An 18,848-nucleotide genomic window follows, 5' to 3' on the forward strand; every position below is an offset into this window, starting at 1 on the left:
TGCAATTCATAGTCAATAAACAAATAAGTAGACAGACTATAATTTCTGGAAATATGGAAGCTAGATAATCTGAAAGTCCTCTCACCACAAAACACACATACTAAACAAGATGTAAGAAGCATCCTTTAAAATGTATAGCAAAACTCAGAACAATCTGTAAGAGAAGTCCCTTGGTGCCAAATCAGAGTAATAAGTCTATGAACTGATGTTATATTAGATATGGTTGGGGTTTACCTGTCTCAGTAGCCTAGAGTCTTGTCTTTTAACTCAGAAACAGAAGATGAGGCCACAGAAATGTCTGCAACACAAGTTTTAGAAACAAGATCCCCCACATAAGAGTGACACTATTAGTGGAGAGGCCAGACTAGAGGAAAGCAGCTTGACAAACACTGCCAACGCAGGGTAACAAAATAATTACACATCTTCGTCGGGAAATCTCAATCTCAAAATAAGAAATCAAAATAAAATCTGGTTCTAGGATGGTAATTTAATCTAGAAAACTTGGTGGAAATACACACAGAAGTTTTCTGGAGGGACATGACTTCAACTCAGGCACAAACTAAACCCCAGAAAAGGGTCAGTTGAAAATAAGCTCACAAACCAACACAATATTGTAATTATCTTTCAATTAAAAATAAATTTTTAAAAAAGCTCACAATTCAATCTTAAAAACATACTAAGAAACAAGCCAAACTTAGTGGGAGTCAAAAGACACACAAACTATATTAGATTTCAAAGAACTTCAGATTATAGCCTTATTAAACAGAAATTTTAAAAATAATTTTAAATATTAATACATAAAAAGTATAATAAAAATTCATAATAAAAAGAACCAGCAGATTTTAAAAAGAACCAAAGAGAACTTCAGGAAATTAAACTAAAAGCATTGAAATAAAAATTTTAAAAGGACATCAAATGACAAGGTTAAGAACAAAATAGATACAGCTAAAGAGACAATTAGTAAGCTAGAAAAAAAAGCCAGATCAGGGGAAATTATCTATAATAGAGCACAGATAAAAGACAGAACAAATACAAAGGAAAGTTTAGGAGACATAAACAACAGAATGAGAAGGTCCAATATTCACCTAATAGGGATTCCAGGAAAGAACAAACACAATATTCAAAGAAACAATGGCTGATATAACACATGAACTCTTACACTACAGAAATATGAATAAAAAACATGAAAACCAGCTTTCAGTTCAGTTCAGTTCAGTCGCTCAGTCGTGTCCGACTCTGTGCTACCCCACAGACCGCAGCCTACCAGGCTCCTTCATTCCTGGGATTCTCCAGGCAAGAACACTGGCGTGGGTTGCCATTTCCTTCTCCAATGCGTGAAAGTGAAGTCGCTCAGTCATGTCCGACTCTTCACGACCCCATGGACTGCAGCCCACCAGGCTCCTCCGTCCTTGGGATTTTCCAGACAAGAGCACTGGAGTGGGGTGCCATTGCCTTCTCCATTGTTGGTGGGATATAAATTGGTACACATCCTCTATGGAAAACAGTATGGAGGTTCCTAAAAAAGCTAAAAATAGGGCTACTGAGCTACTCTATGATCCAGCAATCCCACTCCTAGGCATATATCATGAGAAAATCATACTTTGAAAAGACACTTGCATCCCAATGTTCACTGCAACACTATTTACAATAGCTTGTAAACTACACTATTACACTATTTACAACACTATTTACAATAGGACACAGAAGCAACCTAAATGTCTAGCAATAGATAAAGATGTGGTGTATATATATACAATGCAATATTACTCAGCCATAAAAAAGAATAAAATAATGCCATTTGCAGCAATACGAATGGACCTAGAGATTATCATACTAAGTGAAGTAAGCCAGAGAATCTGATATCGCTTATATGTGGAATCTAAAAAAGACACAAATGGACTTATTTAACAAAACAGAAAGAGACTCACAGACATAGAAAATAAACTTAGGATTACCAAAGGGCAAAGATGGGTGGGATAAGGTAAATTAGGAGGCTAGGATTAAATATACACACCACTATATATAAAACTGGTAACCAATAAGGACCTAATGTATAGCACAGGGAACTATACTCAATATTCTGCAATAAACTATAAGAGAAAGGAATCTGAAAAGGAATATATATTTATGTAACTGAGTCACTATGCCGTATACCTGAAACTAACACAGCATTGTAAATCAACCATACTTTAATAAAAATATTCTTGAAAATACATGCTAATGTAAGAGCCATAAATATAATAAGTGTATCAATTCATATGATAATGAATGAGTCCTGGAAAGACAGGGAGAGGATGTGACAAAACCTTCCGGTGTACACTGTGGCCATCCTTATCCTGTTAAACTATATTGAAGCTGTATATTTTCCAAAATAGCCATAAGATCCCTGCATAATTCAAGAATACATCTAATAGGAAAGAGGAAAATGGAAAACTACATGCACAATCAGAAGTTTTCAAATCAGAATTTTAAATCACTGACCCATAAACCCACACCAAAAACAGACACTCAAGAAACAGAAGCTTCAGAAATAAAGCAGGTAACTTCTTTAGCAGACTCTTCTAACAGGCCCCCCAATGTCAGAAAACTCATTCAAGATATGTTTAGGAGGTTTTTATACCAAAGCCCAAAGGGGCTTAGGTTATAAACTACCTGATGTATCTTTTTTGAATGGTTACTTTGGAGCTGAAAACCAACTCCTCTGTGCACCCTCAGCAGGTGTTACAAATCAGGGTTCTGGCATATCGTGCGATTCTCCTGATCTCTCTTATTCTCAAAACAAAGTCCCACTTAGTTCTCAGACTGCACTCTCCACCAGTGCTCAGCTGTACACACTTTGCCCAGTTCTAAGGAAACACTCACTCAGAGACACTCAAAATAATGCTTTTATAGATAATTGTTAATAATTAAGTAGATTCTCCAGAGAAACTCACACTAGTGAAACAGAAAATTCTACAGATGACAGCACTCATAAACTAAGCTCCAATGCATGGTGATGGCATTTTATAGTTTCCATTCAGCATTTTACCAAATAATATTACAAGCAACTTTGACAGCAGAGACTGAAATTTATGCTTTGCTACCTCAGAATGACTCTAAGACTTAAAATTCAAAATGAGAAGAAATCTGTACCTATTATAAAACTCAGTGTACAGAAGAGAATGCTTCCTTCACAAAATGACATAATCAGAACCAAATGATAGATTTTTAGAGTAAGTTTGGAAAACGTCTTGACAGGTCATTTGGCCAGAAATCAGATAGTGAAGGTTCTCAGTATGACATTAGTATGGGATCTGACATACAGTTGCCATCTCTAACTCAGAGTCCTATTATAGATTTTGGTTGCTTCCAAATTTGGGCATTTATGATTAAAGCTGCTACAAACCCTATGTGTAGGTTTTTGTGTGTACATAACGTTTTCAACTTCTTTGGGTAAATATCAATAAGCATGATTGGTGGATCATACGATAAGTATATGTTTAGTTTTGCATGAAACTGCCAAACAGCTTTACAAAGTGACTGTACCACTTTTCATTCCCATCAGCTCCTGTTGATCTACATTCTTACCAGTATCTGTTGTGCTTCCGATTCTGGCCATTCTAATAGCTATGTTTTAATATCTTGTTTTAATTAGCATTTCCAGATGATATATGATGTATTGCATCTTTTTATATACTTATTTGATATCTCTATAACTTCTTTGATGAGATGTTTGTTAAGGTCTTTGGCCCATTCTAAGTGAGTTGTTGCAAAATTCAAAAAATCCTTATTGCAAAATTCAGACTCAAATTGAAGAAAGTCAGGGAAAAAAACCACTAGATCATTCAGGTATGACCTAAATCAAATCTCTTATGATTATACAGTGGGAGTAACAAATAGACTCAAGATATTAGATCTGATAGAGTGCCTGAAGAACTATGGACTAAGGTTTGTGACACTGTATAGGAAGCAGTGATCAAGACCATTCCCAGGAAAAAAGAAATGCAAAAAGGCAAAAATGGTTGTCTGAGGAGGTCTTACAAATAGCTGAGAAAAGAAGAGAAGCTAAAGGCAAAGGAGGAAAGGAAAAATACACCTATTTGATTGCAGAGTTCCAAAGAATAGCAAGGAGAGATAAGAAAGCCTTCCTCAGTGATCAGTGCAAAGAAATAGAGGAAAACAATAGAATGGGAAAGACTAGAGATCTCTTCAAGAAACTTAAGAGATTCCAAGGGAACATTTCATGCAAAGATGGGCTCAATAAAGGAAAGAAACGGTATGGACCTAACAGAAGCATAAGATATTAAAAAGAGGTGGCAAGAACACACAGAAGAACTACACAAAAAGATGTTAATGACCCAGATAATCACTATGGTGTGTTCACTCAGCTAGAGCCAGACATCCTGGAATGTAAAGTCAAGTGGGCCTTAGGAAGCCATCACTGCGAACAAAGCTAGTGGAGGTGATAGAATTCAGTTGAGCTATTTCAAATCCTAAAAGATGATGCTGTGAAAGTGCTGCACTCAATATGCCAGCAAATTTGGAAAACTCAGCAGTGACCACAGGACTGAAAAAGGTCAGTTTTAATTCCAATCCCAAAGAATATTTAGACTACCGCACAATTGCACTTATCTCACACGCCAGCCAAATAATACTCAAAATTCTCCAAGCCAGGTTTCAACAGTACATGAACTGTGAACTTTCAGATGTTAAAGTTGGATTTAGAAGAGGCAGAGGAACCAGAGATCAAATTGCCAACATCTGTTGGATCACTGAAAAAGCAAGAGAGTTCCAGAAAAACATCTACTTCTGGTTTATTGACTAAACCAAAGCTTTTGACTGTGTGGATCACAAGGAACTGTGGAAAATTCTGAAAGAGATGGGAATACCAGACTACTTGACCTGCCTCCTGAGAAATATGTATGCAGGTCAAGAACAGACGGTTAGAACCAGAACAGACTGATTCCAAATTGGGAGAGGAATAGGTCAAGGCTGTATATTGTCACCCTGCTTATTTAACTTATATGCAGAGTACATCATGCAAAACACCAGGGTGGATGAAGTACAAGCTGGAACCAAGATTGCTGGGAGAAATATCAATAACCTCAGATATGCAGATGACACCACCCTTACGGCAGAAAGCGAAGAAGAACTAAAGAGCTTCTTGATGAAGGTGAAAGAGGAGAGTGAAAAAGTTGGCTTAAAACTCAACATTCAAAAACCTAAGATCATGGCATCCGGTCCCATCACTTCATGACAAATAGATGGGGAAAATATGGAAACAGTGGCTGACTTTATTTTTTTAGGCTCCAAAATCACTACAGGTGATGACTGTAGCCATGAAATTAAAAGACGCTTGCTCCTTGGAAAAAAGTTATGACCAACCTAGACAGCATTTTGAAAAGCAGAGACATTACTTTGCCAACGAAGGTCTGTCCAGTCAAACCTATGGGTTTTCCAGTAGTCATGTATGGATGTGAGAGCTGGACTACAAAGAAAGCTGAGTGCTGAAGAATTGATGCTTTTGAACTGTGGTGCTGAAGAAGACTCTTGATAGTCGCTTGGACTGCAAGGAGATCAAACCAGTCAATCCTAAAGGAAATCAGTCCAGAATATTCATTGGAATGACTGATGCTGAAGCTGAAACTCCAGTACTTTGGCCACCTGATGTGAAGAACTGACTCATTGGGAAAGACCCTGATGCTGGGAAAGATAGAAGGCAGGAGAAGGGGACGAGAGAGGATGAGATGGTTGGATGGCCATTACCGACTCAATGGACATGAGTTTGAGCAAGCTCCTGGAGTTGGTGATGAACAAACAACTGAGTGAATGAACTGAACTGAAGTGAGTTATTTCTTATTGTTGAGTTTTTTAAAAGTCCTAAATATAATGAGGGCAGGAGGAGAAGGGGACGACAGAGGATGAGATGGCTGGATGGCTTCACCGACTTGATGGACATGAGTTTGGGTGAGCTCCGGGAGTTGGTGATGGACAGGGAGGCCTGGCATGTTGCAATTCATGGGGTTGCAAAAAGTCGGACATGACTGAGCGACAGAACTGAAGTGAACTGAAATATAATTTGGATGTGTGTGTTAGTTTCTCAGTCGTGTGTGACTCTTTGTGACCCCATGGACTGTAGCCCACCAGTTCCTCTGTCCATGGGATTCACCAGGCAAGGGTACTGGAGTGGGTTGCCATTTCCTTCTCCAGGGGATATTCCAGATCAAGGAATCAAACCTGAGACTCCTGCATAGCAGGCAGATGCTTTACCATCTGAGCTACAACCTATCTATTATGAAGGTACGATTGATATATAATATTATATATTTCATGTGTATAATATAGTGATTCACAATTTTTAAAGGTTATATGCCACATATATCTGACTTATTTCACTTAGCATAATACCCTCAATGTCCATTCATGTTGTTGCAAATGGCAAGATTTTGTTCTTTTTTATGGCTGAGTAGTATCCCATTGGAGAAGGCAATGGCAACCCACTCCAGTACTCTTGCCTGGAGAATCCCATGGGCGGAGGAGCCTGGTAGGCTGCAGTCCATGGGGTTGCTAAGAGTCGGACATGACTGAGCGACTTCACTGTCACTTTTCACTTTCCTGCATTGGAGAAGGAAATGGCAACCCACTCCAGTGTTCTTGCCTGGAGAATCCCAGGGACGGGAAGCCTGGTGGGCTGCCATCTATGGGTTGCACAGAGTCGGACACAACTGAAGTGACTTAGCAGCAGTATCCCATTGTATGTGTCAGTTCAGTTCAGTCGCTCAGTCATGTCTGATTCTTTGCGACCCTATGAATCACAGCACGCCAGGCCTCCCTTTCCATCACCAACTCCCGGAGTTCACTCAAACTCACGTCCATCGAGTCGGTGATGCCATCCAGCCATCTCATCCTCTGTCGTCCCCTTCTCCTCCTGCCCCCAATCCCTCCCAGCATCAAAGTCTTTTCCAATGAGTCAACTCTTCATGTGAGGTGGCCAAAGTACTGAAGTTTCAGCTTCAGCATCAGTCCTTCCAATGAATATTCAGGACTGATTTCCTTTAGGATTGACTGGTTTGATCTCCTTGCAGTCCAAGGGACTCTCAAGAGTCTTCTTTAGCACCACAATTCAAAAGCATCAATTCTTCGGCAGTCAGCTTTCTTCACAATCTAACTCTCACATCCATACATGACCACTGGGAAAACCATAGCCTCGACTAGATGGACCTTTGTTGGCAAAGTAATGTCTCTGCTTTTGAATATGCTATCTAGGTTGGTCATAACTTTCCTTCCAAAGAGTAAGCGTCTTTTAATTTCATGGCTGCAGTCACCATCTGCAGTGATTTTGGAGCCCCCCAAGGATGCTTGGGGCTAGTGCACTGGGACGACCCAGAGGGATGGTATGGGGAGGGAGGAGGGAGGAGGGTTCAGGATGGGGAACACATGTATACCTGTGGTGGATTCATTTTGATATTTGGCAAAACTAATACAATCTTGTAAAGTTTAAAAATAAAATTAAAAAAAAAAGATAGCTGACATTAAAAACAAAACAAAACAAAACTATAACATCACTGAATCTGACCTAAGAATGAAAACAACTAAATAGTTGAACTGGAAAATCTAAAACATTTTTACTTGGATTAACAGATTTATGCATCCTCATTAAATTAAACATGAGTATGTTAACCTCAAAAAAATAAAAAAATAAATAAATAAAATAAAGTCTGACATTGTTTCCACTGTTTCCCCATCTATTTCCCATGAAGTGATGGGACCAGATGCCATGATCTTCATTTTCTGAATGTTGAGCTTTAAGCCAACTTTTTCACTCTCCATTTTCACTTTCATCAAGGGGCTTTTTAGTTCCTATATACACACACAATGTATGTGTATATATATGTATATACACATATATTTATACACCCATCTTCTTTATTCACTTGTCTGTTGATGAGTAACATTTAGGTTGTTTCCGTATATTGGCAATTGTAAATAATGATTCTATGTACACTGGGTTGCATGTATCTTTTCAAATTAGTATTTTTATTTTATTCAGATAGATACCCAGGAGTGGAATTGCTGGGTCATATGGTAGTTCTATTTTTAATTTTTTGAGAAACCTCCATACTGTTTTCCATAGTGGCTACATCAATTTCCATTCCCATCAGCAATATACAAGGGTTCCCTTTTCTCCACATCCTGGCCAACATTTGTTATTTGTGGTCTTTCTAAAAGGTGTGAGGCAGTATCTCATTGTGGTTCTAATATGCATTTCTCTGATGTTTAACATTGTTGAACACTTTTTCAGTGCCTGTTAGCCATCTGTATGTCTTCTTTGGAAAAATATCCATTAAGTTCTTCTGCCCATTTTTTAATTGAGTTCCTTGCCTTGTCTTTTTAAAGTTAAGTTATGGATAACAGTTCTTTATTAGAGGTGTCTTTAGCAAACATTTTCTTCCAGTCTGTGGCTTGTCTTCTCATATATTTGATATCGTGTTGAGCAGAGTATTAAGCCTTCAATTTTTTTTCCCATTTTTGTTTTTACTGGAGGCTCAGGAGGCACATGACAGTTCATAACAGGGCTTCAGAGGTAGAGGGGAGCAGGGAAACAAAAAATAAACTGGGGTGGGAAAGAAAAACAACAAGGAGAAGGGAAGATCTGGCTGGTTCCTTCTCAGCCTGATTTAGGGGAGGGAGTTGGTGCCTCTGAACAATAAGGATGGATCCCTTCCTTCAACCCTTGGTAGGGGAGAGAGAAAAAAAAAAGCAAAAGGATGTTGCTTTGGCCCTCCTGAGTCTCAAGGAAAGGGGGGAAAAGCCAGTGTTTTGATGTCATGAATTATGGGAAAGAGCAGAGGGAGGTGCTGGGTAGGATACAGGTCAGTTGGAAAAACTGGCAGATACCAGATGGTGACTCTGGGTGTCCTTTGAGTTGGAATCACTCCAGTATGGTGGCTGGCGGGTCCCCACTGTTGATGGGTGCTGAGGTCTCTGGGGTGGTGGGCTGCCTGGGTCCCAGGAACTGCTGCCGTCTCCACTGGAAGTAGGGGCAGTTTCATGTGCGCTGGGGCTCAGGTCGGGAGCTGTCAGTGGGGCCTTGGCTGGGCTTGGTCTCGTCATCCCCACCTTCTGTGGTGGGCTGCTGGGGTGGCCTGGGGTGGAAAGGCCCTCAGTACCTGGGTCAGAATCTGGGTGGGGGTATCCGCTCACCCCCCTGCTGCTGGTCTCCCTCCAATGGGGCTGTCTCTTTGGGTTCTATGCCGTCCGTGCCCTCTGTGGGCTGCTGCTGGTTGGGGGCCGAGGGCCTCACACGAAGCACTGTCAGTAGAAGAAGGGTGGTGGGCTCCGTCATCTGGGCCACTGCCCGGAGTCTTTGACATGCTCCCCTTTGCTGCCTGGCTCAGTTCCGCCCAATCGAGCCTAGTAAGTCTTTAATTTTAATGAAGTACAGTTTGTCAATTATTTCTTTCATGGATTGTGCCTTCAGTATTATATCTAAGAAGTAACCACCATGCCCAAGGTCACCCGGTATGCTTCTAAATGTTGAACTTTGGTCCATGTCTGTTGCAGCTGCAGATGCCAGAAGTGTTGAATGTCTCCATTGTCCCATTTCTGTTTCTCTTCTTGACTGTAGGCTTCCCTACATCCTCCTCTTCAGGCCTCTTTTCCTCAATTAACTAAAAAGAATCTGCCTGCAATGCAGGTGACCCAGGTTCAATCCCTGGGTGCTGAAGATTCCCTGGAGAAGGAAATGGCAACCCTCTCCAGTATTCGTACCTGGAAAATCCCATGGACAGAGGAGCCTGGCAGGCTACAGTCCATGGAGTCACAAAAATCGGACACGACTAAGTAATTAACACTTTCACTTTCTTTCACTTTATCTGATAAAAACATGACCCAAAATATATAAAGAAATCTTACACTTCAACACTAAATGGATAAACAATTGAAAAATTGGGCTAAAGATCTAAACAGACACCTCACCAAAAATACACAGATGGCAAATAATATGAGAAGAGGTGTCACATTGTCATTAGAGAATTGCAAATTATGATAAGACATCACTACACACCTATTTTAATGCCTAAAATACAGAAATTTGACAATAATAAATGCTGACAGAAAGTCTCCTTCATTCCTTTTGATGGAAATGCAAAACGGTATACTCACTTTGAAAGAGAATTTGGTAGTTTCTTACAAAGTTAAATGCAGTTTTACTATATGATTCAGCAATTCTGCTCCTAGGTATTTACTGAACTGATCTAAAAAATTCTGTTCTGGGAATTCTCTGGTAGCCCAGTGGTTAGGACTCTGCATTTTCACTGCTGAAGGCACAGGCTCAACACCTAGTTGGGGAACTAAGATCCTACAAACTGTGAGAAGCTGAAATAAAAATTTAAATTAAAAAAATAAAAACTTCTGTCCACACAAAAACATGCACATGAAAGTGTATAGCAGCTTTATTCACAATTGCCAAAAACTAGAAGCAACCAAGATGACTCTCAATAGGTGCATGGATAAACACACTGTGGTACATACATATGACAGAATATTATTCAATAAGAAGAAATGAATGGATGAATCTTTAATGCACATTACTAAGTGAAAGAAGCCAGGGTGAAAAGGCTATGTACTATATGATTTCAATTATATGACATTCTGGAAAAGGCAAGTATTACCTCAGCCAGGCAACTGAAGTCAAAATCAACAGTGATAAATCATATTGATAAGATGTAGTCATGACATCTGAATATCTGTGTACTCGAAAATGGCACCTTACTGCTGTGACCTTCTCTCAAAAACAACCCAGTCTAACCACGAGAAAATCATCAGATGAACCCCAATTGAGAGACATTCTACAAAATACCTGATCAGTATTCCTCAAAACTGTCAAGGTCATCAAAAACAAGGAAAGTCTGAGACTTTTATAGCCAAGAGAAGCCTAAGCAGACAAGACAACTAAATGTAATATGGTGTCCTACATGGGCTCCTGGATTAGAAAAAGGACATTATGGAAAAACTAAGGAAATCTGAATAAATTACAGACTTTAGTTTATTACAGTGTATCAATACTGATCGGCTAATTTTAACAAATGAACCATACTAATGCAAAATGTTATTAACAGAGGAAACTGGGTGTGAGGTATGTAGGAACTCTGCACTATCTTCACAAATTTTCTGTAAATCTAAAACTGTTCTATAATACAAAGTTTTATTTTTAAAAATTTGTATTTTTGTATATAAGCAATAAGCAATCAGAAATTAAAATTCTAAAATTCCATTTACATCAGTATCAAAAAGCAAAAAATATTTAAGGATAAATTGACAAAAATAATGCAAGATCTATACACTGAAAATTATAAAACATTATGAGAAAAATTGAAGATCTAAATAAAGAAATGGACAGGAGTTCCCTGGTAATAGTCCAGTGGTTAGGACTTGCTGCTTTCATTGTAATGGCCCAGGTTTGATCTCTGGTCCAGGAACTAAGATCCCATGAGCCACTAAGCATGGCCAAAAAAAAAAAAAAAAAAAAGAAATGGAGAGTGTTCATGAGTAGGGGTTTTTCACCAATCCCAAATTCCCAAGGCTTTTCTGTTTATACTATGAAGCTGATTCTAAAATTAAATAAAAATGCAAGGAACCAGAATATCCAAAACAACTTTAAGAAAGAACAGTTAGAGGACTAACACTACCTAATTTGAGGACTAAAAAAAGTAATTCAGAAATGTTATACTGGCATCAAGACATATAAATAGATCCACCAAACAAAATAGATAATCAAAAAATAGACCTTCACATATATGGAAAACTTGACATTCTACAAAGCTGCAAAACAATTTAGTGAAAAAAAGGAAAGCTTTTCAACAAATGGTGCTGGAACAATTGGATGTTCATATGCAAAAAAAGTGAACTTTGAACTACACCTTCTACTATATGCAAAAATTAACTTGAAATGGATCACAGATTTAAATGTAAGAACTGAAACTATAAAACTGCTAGAAGAAAATCCAGGAGAAAAATCTCATCTTAGCCTTCACAATAATTTCTTTAAAAGAATACAAGGGCTGGAAATAAATTTTTTAAAAGCAGTAAGTTTCACTTAATCAGAAATATTTTCTCTTTAAAAGACACTTAGGAAAATAAAAAGGCAAGCCACAGACTGGGAAAAAATATATGCCAAATATATATTGTACCTGACAAAGAATTTATATCCAGAATATAGAAAGGATTTTTACAACTTATTAGTACATATAACTCAATAAAAGTTTGCAAACGTTTTGAACAGAAACTAAAGAAGATATATGTATGGCACAAAATGACATGAACAGATGCTCAAAATCACTAGTTATTAGAGAAGGCAAATCAAAACCACAGTACATACCTATTATGAGGGCTAAAACCAGAAAGACACTGTATATGAAGTATTGATGAGGACATGTAACAACTGGCACACTCATACACTGCTGGTGAAAACGCAGAATAAAACAGTACAACCACTTTGAAAACACTAATAGTTTTCTCAGAAGTTAAACATACCTCCATCATATGACTCAGTCACTCCAGTCTCAGGTATTTACCCAAGGGAAGTAAAAGCACACATTCATATAAAGACTCATATGTGTATGCTCATAATGGTTTTCATTATAGCTCCAAGTTGGAAACAAAAGAAATGTTTATGTGGTATATCCATACAATGGAATACTACTCAGCAATAAAAAGGATTAAACTATTGATTATATGTGACAACATGGATAAATCTCAAAACAATTATGCTGAGTGAAAGCAGCCCTGTAAAAGAATATACACTGCATGATTTCACTTATATAATAACATTTTAGAAAATCCGAATAAACCTCTGTGACAGAAAGCAAATCAGTGGTTGCCTGGGGAAGAGGATAGGCAGGCATGCAAAAACTTTGGAGAGTGATGGACAGGGCCTCTATCTTGAGTGTGGTGATAGCCTTACAGGTACGAACAAATGTCGAAACTTACCAGACTGAACACTCTAAGTATGTGCAATTTTTACTATATGTATGTCAATTATGCTTTACTAATACTGCTAAAAGAAAACGAATGTACACAAAACCCTCAAAATTATTATATATTTATCTTTTAGAATATTTTTAATAAACCACTAAAATGCTTTCAAAGAACTTCCAACTACATGTGAAAATATTTATGGTAAGGGATTAAGTGAAATTGGCCAAATATATAACTTAATATAGGATGATATCAGTTACATGGAAAGCTTATATACAGACATAAACACTTCTGGCTAGAAAAACAAATCTATATTACTGCATTTTCCCTGGGCTATGAAATCATGGGTGATTTAAATTTCTTGGAAACTTTTCTCTATTTTTCAAGGTTTTCTTTGTTGTTGTTCTTATTTTATTATTACTTTTATTTTACCTGAACCTGCAATATCCTTTCAAGCAGAGAGTAAAAAATAAATTAAGGGCAAGGTGAAGAGACAGCCTTCAGAATGGGAGAAAATAATAGCAAACGAAGCAACTGACAAAGAATTAATCTCAAAAATACACAAGTAGCTCATGCAACTCAATGCCAGAAAAATAAACGACCCAATCAAAAAATGGGCCAAAGAACTAAACAGACATTTCTCCAAAGAAGACATACAGATGGCTAACAAACACATGAAAAGATGCTCAACATCACTTATTATCAGAGAAATGCAAATCAAAACCACAGTGAGGTACCATCTCACGCCAGTCAGAATGGCTGCTATCAAAAAGTCTATAAGCAATAAATGCTGAAGAAGGTGCGGAGAAAATGGAATCCTCTTACACTGTAGGTGGGAATGCAAACTAGTACAGCAACTATGGAGAACAGTGTGGAGATTCCTTAAAAAACTGGAAATAGAACTCCCATACGGCCCAGCAATCCCACTGCTGGGCATACACACCGAGGAAACCAGAACTGAAAGAGACACGTGTACCCCAATGTTCATCACAGCACTGTTTACAATAGCCAGGACATGGAAGCAACCTAGATGTCCATCAGCAGACGAATGGATAAGAAAGCTGTGATACATATACACAATGGAATATTACTCAGCTATTAAAAAGAATGTATTTTAATCAGTTCTAATGAGGTGAATGAAACTGGAGCCTATGATACACAGTAAAGTAAGTCAGAAAGAAAAACACCAATACAGTATATTAACACATATATATCGAATTTAGAAAGATGGTAACGATGACCCTGTATGCGAGACAGAAAAAGAGACACAGATGTAAAGAACAGACTTTTGGACTCTGTGAGAAAAGGCAAGGGTAGGATGATTTGAGAGAATAGCATTGAAACATGTGTATTACCATATGTGAAATAGATCACCAGTCCAGGTTCGATGCATGAGACAGGGCGCTCAGGGCCGGTGCACTGGGATGACCCTAAGGGATGGGATGGGGAGGGAGGTGGGAGGGGGATTCAGGATGGGGAACACATGTACACCCATGGCTGATTCATGTCAATTTATGGCAAAACCACTACAGTATTGTAAAGTAATTAGCCCCCAATTAAAATAAATTAATTAATTAAAAATAAATAAATAAATGACGGGAAAGAACTTGAGTAATTCTCTGTCCTGATAAGTGATTCCAATGCATCAGTATGTACCACAGACCCTTGAAAGACCAAAGAGGCGACTTTGGGAACTTGTATATGAACCAAGTATTATCTGTAGACTAAATAATGTATTTCACACTCTAATGAACTATTATTTTTCATATGTTCATAGATACACTGAAATTCAACCTGAGTGAATGTGTAGAATTTCTGTTTCTCACGTCAATAGACACTGCAAGTAAAACCGCTAACATGGAGGTCTTTAGAAACTTGTTCCCCTACACCACTGCCTGCGTGTTGCTTTAACTGGGATTTCTCCTGCTACAGAGCAGTGTGTAGGAACAGCTAAACACAGCACGTGGCATCCAGTTAACAGAAGTTCCGTTACATGCTCTTATTTCTTTGCCATGGCTTTTATTGTATGTCAAACCACCCCTTTTTCTAAGCTATTGTCAAACCTGTGCTTTGTGTTTTCTTATACTCTTCAGATCCCAGGACATAATTTAAGTTATAAGGTACATTAAACAGTGAAAGGCCAAGGTCAAATATGCTCTTTACCCAGAAGGGCTTTGTAAAAGCTATTTCAGCTCAATACTGAAGCTTTCTCCAAATACAAGATTACAATTACTAGAAGTTTGATTCCTGTAAGAGTGGCATTCCCAGTCTGTCAGTCTGTGACTAACCTTTAGGAAATCATTTAATGTGTGCCGAGGTGTCCACTACTGTTTCATAATAATCCTTTCAAAAGTTGAAGTCAACAAATAACTTAATTATCACCCTAAAATATCCTTCAAAAAGCAGAGCTACTCTTTATAGTAAACTATTGGTTTAATAGTAATTGACTTTACCTCAAAGAATTATTCTCTGCTTTTTGTCTGCCAAGTTCACTTTCAGTATCCATCGCCTTTCTTGCTAGTGATTTCATTTCTTTTTCCACAGTGGTTATTGTTTCCTTCATCAAAGTCATATTTGACATTTGTTCCATACGTTCATCATCAAGCTATACAAGCAGAATGACAAGGTTACTGCCATCACTAAAAACATCTCAGTGATCTTTCAAGAGAGACATTCTGTCTTTGTACAAACTGGTATATGAGATGATCAGCTTAGACTTGAACCTTGTGGGAGGCTTCATGGACAAGGTACTATAGAGTAGGAGCTTGGGCAAGCCGCCACACAGCTTATCCATGAAGCCTAGCACAGCAGATGCACATTTTCAATCTGCTTCAGCTGGACTATAGCACACATAGCCTATTTGCAAGAAGCTTTCTTACTTGTTGCTCAATATGAACAAGTTATACATACAAACTGGGACTATGAAAAAAACTCTGTTTTTTTCTGTCTATTCCTGTCGATTGCTTTTTTTTAAAAAACAAACTCATTATAACAACATAAAACAGATGAATTTAGAAATATAGTCAATTAAAGTTGGTAACGGAAAGCTGAATTCCCTTAATTCTGTTTATATAGTCATAATATCGCCAATATATATGGACAGCATCTCAAAGCCTTAACTAGTAACAAAGTGATGCTTCACAATTAAATTCAGTTTAAATATATTTTTCTCATTGGTTTTCATTTTGTTATAATTTTCTTTATCACAGCTACTCTTTAGGAAGAATAAACCAGTTTCTCTGTCCCTGGCAATGCTATCATTAATGAAACAGGTAGATGAAAAAGGGTTAAAATCACTGAGAATGCATCCCTAATGGTTTTTCTTTAAAGAACATACACAAAAAGCATACACAACCTAACACAAGAAAGACTTTACTCACATTTTTTAGAAGAAAATAAATAATGAAAAAGTGACAATTTATAGTATATACACCACCTTAAACATCTTAGGCCTGCAAATGCTATCTGAGAAAACCAACTTTTCTGAACACAGAAAAAGGGAAAAGTGGGGAGCCATTGACAGTTTATAGCCCAAAGTGCAAAAGTGACTTTTCTTTACGTTATGAACTGTACACTCCAGCTCCTCTATCCTTTGTTCCAAGTGAGCCTTCTCATTAAACGCTGTCTCTTGGGCAATCTGTTTAAAAAACAAAAACAAAACAAAGGTGCTCTTAATGTTGCTGTTTTGCATTTCACAGATCCTCATAGAGAGAAAATTCTTTCGAACCTTTAGCCTCTCCCTCAGACTATCTCGTTCTGTGGTCATTCTTCGCAAGTCAGTGAAGGCCACATCTCTCTCAGTCTCCACCCGCCGGAGGATAGCATGTGCTGTTGTTGATTTAGGAGACTTGCAGCTTTTCATCATTTCTCGTCGAAGTCGGGCAATTTCTTCCTGTGCCTATTATTTAAATACATACATAGATTTCTGTTTAACAAGCTTTAGGACAGAAATAAAGACAGCTATCTTCTATCCAGCCAAATAAAATGCAAGCCTATATTAATATGCATGCAGCAGGATAATGATATAATTCGTTAATGAACTTATACAAATAAATTCAAATGATGCTCCAAATGTAAATGAATATCTACAATCAGAAGCTTGGTTTACACTATCTTTGCCAAAAATTAAAACAAATTAATTTGGAGGCAGTTAATGCAAGAGAGATTTTTACTAAGAAGTTCAGTTCGGTTCAGTTCAGTCGTTCAGTCGTGTCTGACTCTTTGCGACCCCATGAATCGCAGCATGCCAGGCCTCCCTGTCCATCACCAACTCCCGGAGTTCACGTACCTACAATATATATCATCCATTTTGTGATAAATCTGAAATCAGCACAATTTAGGCAGAAGAGCAGTTTAATAAATATTATCATAGTGTTCCAGTATTTCTCTACAAAAATGTATGTGCCATTTCCATGTCTTGACTACTTTCACTCCGACAGAAAGGCCCACTGATCCTTACTGAAAACCCAACCTATGCTTCACGCACTTGTTCAACAACTATCCTTGGGTTCCAAGTCTATTTCATATCTCCAGGTGATTTCATACCCTACTTTGCTACTTCCGTTCCTTATCTTCCTTCCCCTTGATTTTGCTCACGATCTATTCAGCTAGTATCTAAGTCTCAGAAGAAGATATATTACTTCCGAATTTCTATAGGTAAGCCTTGACCAGACTCCTGGACCTCATTTCCTGAAGTGTCTTTTAAGATACCCCTAATTCAATTTTAATTATTTGTCTCACTTTAAATACCACCCTCTCCACTGGCTCTTTCTCTACTTTTTCAACCATGCACATGGCTCCCATATCTTGAAAAACTGTCACTTAATTCTACTATCCCATTTATCACCATTTGTCTCTTTTTCCTTTGACAGTTTTGTTTTTTAAGTGCCGTGGTTTGTACACCCTGCCTGTTCCTTATCACCCACTCTCTTACCCCAGTCTAACCTAGCTCCCACACCCACCACTCTATGGAATTTCAAGTACTTCTGCCTCTATAAATCAATTATACTGTAACACAGCCAAATCCTAAAGGAAATCAACCCTGAATATTCACTGGAAGGACTGATGCTGCAGCTGAAGCTTTGATACTTTGGCCCCCTGATGTGAAGAGCCTACTCACTGGAAAGTCCCTGATGCTGGGAAAGATTGAAGTCAGGAGGAGAAGGGGACAACAGAAGATGAGATGGTTGAATGGCATCACTGATTCAATGGACATGAGTTTGAACAGACTCAGGGAGACAGTGAAGCACAGGGGAGCCTGGCGTGCTGCAGTCCATGGGGTTGCAAAATGCTGGACACAACTGAGCGACTGAATAACAGGAACAAACTCGTTCTCTTGTTTGTTATCTATTGGGGCTGTTGCACTACAACAACAGAGCTGAACAGCTATGTCAGAGGTCACATAGCCTGCAAGGCCCAAGCTGCTTTTTACCTGGGCTTTCACTGAAAAAGTTTGAAAACTTTTTTTTTTTTTTTTGAAAACTTCTGCTCTAGTCCAATCCACCTCTCAAGCCTTGGCTCCCACCTCACTCCACAGACATGTACCTTTTGTTCTAGTTATAAATGGATTCATTCACATACTGTTCTTCCTGCCTTTACCCTTTGTTTCAGGTCATTCCTTTAGTTTGAATGTTCCTTCTTACCCCTTTCAAGATAAAAGAAAACCCATCTTTCCTTCAGGACTTAAACTCTGTATAGTCCAGCAAAGATCTTAAATGCCATAAATAAAAAATACCCATCTCTTCTATTTCTTATAATATTTTCTAGACTACTTATGCTAAAATAACAAAAAATAGATACAACACAATATACTTCTCTTCCTAACTAGAATGTAAACATAGGAAACAGTGTCTTATTTTTTCTATCTTTTAGAGTAACAAGCCCAGAACCTT

At 38.1% G+C, this 18,848-nt stretch overlaps 1 protein-coding gene across 8 annotated transcripts in view; it reads right to left on the minus strand.

Moving 5' to 3' along the window:
* TSGA10 (testis specific 10) overlaps positions 1-18,848 on the minus strand; it is a 94,399-nt gene that overhangs the window by 37,075 nt on the left and 38,476 nt on the right. For all 8 annotated transcript variants that reach the window (XM_055539426.1, XM_055539431.1, XM_055539428.1 and 5 more), the window contains 3 exons: positions 16,685-16,855; positions 16,517-16,594; positions 15,411-15,562 (listed from right to left, as the gene is read on the minus strand). In XM_055539426.1, coding sequence (XP_055395401.1) covers positions 15,411-15,562; positions 16,517-16,594; positions 16,685-16,855 — 401 coding nt within the window. The remainder of the gene's footprint in view (positions 1-15,410; positions 15,563-16,516; positions 16,595-16,684; positions 16,856-18,848) is intronic.

Source organism: Bubalus kerabau, chromosome 11 (genome assembly GCF_029407905.1).
Source record: "Bubalus kerabau isolate K-KA32 ecotype Philippines breed swamp buffalo chromosome 11, PCC_UOA_SB_1v2, whole genome shotgun sequence".
Taxonomy (NCBI): Eukaryota; Metazoa; Chordata; class Mammalia; order Artiodactyla; family Bovidae; genus Bubalus; species Bubalus kerabau.